Source organism: Hevea brasiliensis, chromosome 9 (genome assembly GCF_030052815.1).
Source record: "Hevea brasiliensis isolate MT/VB/25A 57/8 chromosome 9, ASM3005281v1, whole genome shotgun sequence".
Taxonomy (NCBI): Eukaryota; Viridiplantae; Streptophyta; class Magnoliopsida; order Malpighiales; family Euphorbiaceae; genus Hevea; species Hevea brasiliensis.
The window spans coordinates 31,234,830-31,239,663 of NC_079501.1; the positions used below are offsets into that span (position 1 = coordinate 31,234,830).

Genomic DNA, 4,834 nt, shown 5'->3' on the forward strand with positions numbered 1-4,834 from the left:
TAAATAAAGAAAAAGGAGTGCATACCGAATAATTAGTTCATAGGGTACCCTACCTACTCGACCAAGCTTCCAATTGAGGCTCATGAGTTGGTCTATATTTAAGACAAAGAGGCACAATGCTGGCCTATAAATGGGAACAAATTAAGAAATTGTTTTGAACCAGTTTGACACCAGTTGTCGTTTAATCCACTTAGTTGTTAGTAGATAGTAGTTGCAGCAACTACACAATTGTTAGGTCACATTAGATGGGATAAATACAACAATTCATTTATGTGATGCCACGGTAACCTACTTCACATTAATTTTATGGGTTTCAAATCTCAATTATACAATTTCAAGATAATAATGTCATCTTATTTTAATAAATAATAAATAATTTTTTAAAAAAAGTTTATATAATTTCAAAAACAATTCGTGTGCTATTGATTTTAATACCATAAAATCATCTCAAATTTTAAAATATAAATATTATGTTGGAAACATCCATACAAGATTTAAGAGATTATAATCCCTTATTCTAAGAAGGATTCATTTTTATGTGAGCGAGATTGTGATTAGGAGTATCATGGAATTTTCCACTCCAAAAGTTTACCATTATACAACAGAATAGACTTAATAATCAACGCTGACAAAGAAAGCAAGAACGCCCACCGAATCTCACCAATTTTCAAAGAATAGCAGTTGATCCTTCACGGAACTTTCTTAATTCCTCAGTCATCGACGAAGGAAAGAGCATAGAGGCATAGACACACACCTCACACCTCATCTTGGGATCTATAAATATTTATGCAATGTGAGAAGCTCCTGGCAGCTCTCAACCTTACTCCTATATATACTAATTTAATTATTCACCAACACCTGCGAGGTCATTAGCGCAAGCAACTACGCCTGCTTCAAGAAACAGCCTCAAAATCTCTCTACATATAAGTACTTGATATCATCTCTTTGTGCATTTCTTGGAAAATTATTTAATTCCAAGCTCACGTTCAGAGCAGAAAATATGGTGTTCAAGTTGAACAACCAGTTGTTATCAAAGATAGCAACCGGAAAAGGACACGGGGAAGACTCACCGTATTTTGATGGATGGAAGGCATATGACAACGATCCATATCATCCCACCAAGAATCCAGATGGAGTTATCCAGATGGGTCTTGCAGAGAATCAGGTAATAAACAAGCTAGTTATAGTTGGCGTTTGTTAAAGATTGTTAAGTCAATCTGTTAATTATACTAATTTGTTAAGTTAATCTGTTAATTATACTAATTTTCTGGTTTGCTGACTTGCAGCTTTGCTTCGATTTGATTCAAGAATGGCTCAAGAACAACCCAAAAGCCTCCATTTGCACAACTGAAGGAGCAGAGGAATTCAGGGACATAGCTATCTTTCAAGATTACCATGGCTTGGAAGAATTCAGAATTGTAAGTCTTGCAGACACTGACACTATAATAGTTTACGTCGTGTAGATATCATGACTGAAATTCAATGACCATTGACCCACAGGCTATTGCAAAGTTCATGGCAAAAGGAAGAGGGGATAGAGTAACGTTTGACCCTGACCGCATTGTCATGAGCGGAGGAGCCACCGGAGCTCATGAGATGATCGCCTTCTGCTTGGCAGATCCCGGCGATGCATTTTTGGTGCCAACTCCTTATTATCCTGGGTAATTTCCTATTCTTATTTATGCTAATATATTATTTTTTATGGATTAGTTTTGTATGGTTAATGGTCTTAATTTCCTACCCACCTGTAGTTTACTTGACCCATATGAGAGAGATTGAGAGAGAATTTTAGTATATTAAAATCAGGATTTTGATAATTTAAGTAGAGCACTGCTTATGTCAAAATTTAATGTCAACTTTCCAACATGGTGCTCTTATTGGCTGATATGTCACAATCTTAATAGCTACCAGAGCTAACTTTATTATTGGTGGGGCATCAATAGGAGAAATCACACAATGCAGCCGTGATTAGTGCCAGAATTTTTCATGAGGACCAAACAAATAGAACGCTAGGTGAAGGAACGTGAAGTCTATCTTCCTCAGTGGTTTAGGACTACAATGTCCATTTTGCTTTTGGCTGCAGTTGAATATGTTTTGTCATTTAGGGCACGTTCCTTCCACATTCTGTCAATTGTTCTTATAAATTCTTGCTTGGTGACAGAATCATAGAGTTAATGGCCACATTACTAGTACAGAAAATTATGCACTGCCAATATATCACCAAGGAAAAGTCTTACCGTTTCACCTAAATTCATATCTCATTAATGTGAATTTACCATTACTTATTTGATTAACTAGGCAATCTTAGATAAGCTTACATCCAGAAAATGAATGACTTGGAAGTCTTAATCTTTTTGAATATTCATCTTCATTAAGAATTATTCTAAAGTTTTTAGCCCTCCTATTGCAGATTCGATCGAGACTTGAGATGGAGAACAGGAGTTCAACTTTTTCCAGTTGACTGTGAAAGCTCTAACCACTTCAAGATTACAAGAGAAGCCTTAGAATACGCTTATGAGATGGCACAATTAGACAACATCAGAGTAAAGGGCTTGCTCATAACCAATCCATCAAATCCTTTAGGTACAATCTTAGATAGGGAAACGCTAAAAAGCATTGTCAACTTCATCAATGAGAAGAACATCCATTTAGTCTGCGATGAGATCTACGCGGCCACAGTTTTCAGCCAGCCTGAATTTGTTAGCATTTCAGAGATAATAGAGGAAGAGGTGGAGTGCAATCTTGATCTTATCCACATTGTTTACAGCCTCTCTAAGGATATGGGATTCCCTGGATTTAGAGTAGGAATTGTTTACTCTTATAATGATGCAGTTGTGAGCTGTGCTCGCAAGATGTCAAGCTTCGGATTAGTGTCGTCGCAGACTCAACACTTGATTGCTTCAATGTTATCAGATGATGAATTTGTAGACAATTTCATCATGCAAAGCAAGAAGAGATTAGCTTCAAGGTATAGTAGCTTCACTAAAGGGCTTGCTCAAGTAGGGATCAAGTGTTTAAAGACGAGCAACGCGGGCCTTTTTGTATGGATGGATTTGCGTAGGCTTCTCAAAGAGCAGACGGTTGCAGGGGAGCTTGCACTATGGAGAGTGATAATTAACGATGTCAAGCTCAATGTTTCGCCAGGTTCTTCTTTCCATTGCACAGAGCAAGGGTGGTTTAGAGTTTGCTTTGCAAACATGGATGACCAGACAGTGGAAGTTGCTTTATCAAGAATTAAGACATTTATGCTCAAGAACAAGGAAGCCATGATGCCAGTGAAGAAATTACGCTGGCAGGGCAGCCTCAAACTCAGCTTCTCCTCTCGAATATATGATGATTTCATCATGTCTCCCCACTCTCCTTTTCCTCAATCTCCTCTTGTTCAAGCCAGAAATTGAGCATGTTTAGTGGATCCTGACAAGCTGTCGTGGAGTAAAAATGCAACATATCAATGATGGAAGAGGATTCTATTTCATTACAGTCCATTACAGTTCAACCAAACTAGGCACTTACATCAGTATAAAATAACTTTTACCTATTTCTATGCAACTAAAAGAGACACGATAATCTTTTCTATGTTTGAGGATAGTCATAGAATTACTGCTTCCCTTTTTATGTATCCTTATTCTTTTGTTGTTTGTAGCCAGTGGGAGATTGATGCATGCATGTTTTGATATAATGGTTACAACCAATGTCTATCATAACCCGTTTGCAAACAAAATGTACCATAGTGTTTCTTTTTTTCTTTTTTCACATGCAAAATGTTCAGTGTAAAAAATTCATTATTTACTATTGAGTTTCAATTTTTTATGCACTTTTAATAGCGTTAAGGATCTTTTTAAGAAGATTTTTATTTTTAATTAGAATAATCTAGGAGAAACTTGCATGTAACATCCAACTGCAACTTGATCATTAGACCACCCTAGATACATCCATCCTAGGATGAAACATACAAAGTGAAAAAACCTAAAAAGGAGATTTGTTTGGCCAAATTCACTTGATCTCTAAAGTTGGTTTACTTCTAAATGTTTAAAAGGCAGAGGATGTCATTTTTTTTCCTCCCCTTTAATGATGTTCCTTATAAAGTGGAAATCAAGTTGGCCCTCTACAAGTGAAGGAACCAAATCATCCACAACTAGGTACAACGCTCATTGATAGTCAACTCCCTTACTAGCCTTATACATTTTTTTATGAGCATAACTTTTATTAATATTGAAAAAATGAGCAGATGGAGGAAAAGCTCCAAGCTACACCCAAGCCAACAAGCAGTCCCCAATACACCCATTTTAAAGGACCAAAATCATCCAACTAAAAACGATAGAACAAAATAGATAACAATCATAGAAGGGCTATAAAACTTTCGCTATGCCATAAACCTTGTTTGGCAAGGGAGTCTGCCACAGAGTTAGCTTCCTTGGTTCTGTGTTTAACAGAAACATGGGAGAAGAGCACTCTATAACTTGCAAGTATAAAGTTAATGGTTGAAGAGAGTCACCCAAGAGCTGCATATACTTGTGGTATCCAAGTAGTAGCATTCCTTAAACCTGACTCAATGCGAATCTTGGTTGCTTCGGAAAAAGATCAGACCATGTATGCCGGAGCTCAATAGCGGCTTTTAGTTCTGCTACATTAATTTGAGTATAGAGTGCCCATTAGGTGACTTATAACTACTAACAAAATTTCCATCAGAGTCTCTATGCATGCCCTTAATAGCACTGTTGTAAAGATTTTGCGGTTGTCGCATAATTCTCACTAAAGTGGAATTGAAAGTAAGGAGTCGTCACTTTAATTTTAATTTTGAGGAAAAATTAAAGAAAACTATTTATTTTGAAAA

General features: G+C 36.6%; 1 protein-coding gene across 1 annotated transcript; it reads left to right on the forward strand.

The window, feature by feature from the left end:
- The first annotated feature begins 759 nt into the window (after positions 1–759).
- LOC110673406 (1-aminocyclopropane-1-carboxylate synthase) lies at positions 760–3,814 on the forward strand. Its single transcript, XM_021836541.2, has 4 exons — positions 760–1,165; positions 1,287–1,418; positions 1,501–1,661; positions 2,411–3,814. Exons 1-4 carry the CDS (start codon positions 1,001–1,003, stop codon positions 3,396–3,398), a joined length of 1,446 nt encoding a protein of 481 aa, XP_021692233.2. The 5' UTR covers positions 760–1,000; the 3' UTR covers positions 3,399–3,814.
- Positions 3,815–4,834: the final 1,020 nt, after the last annotated feature.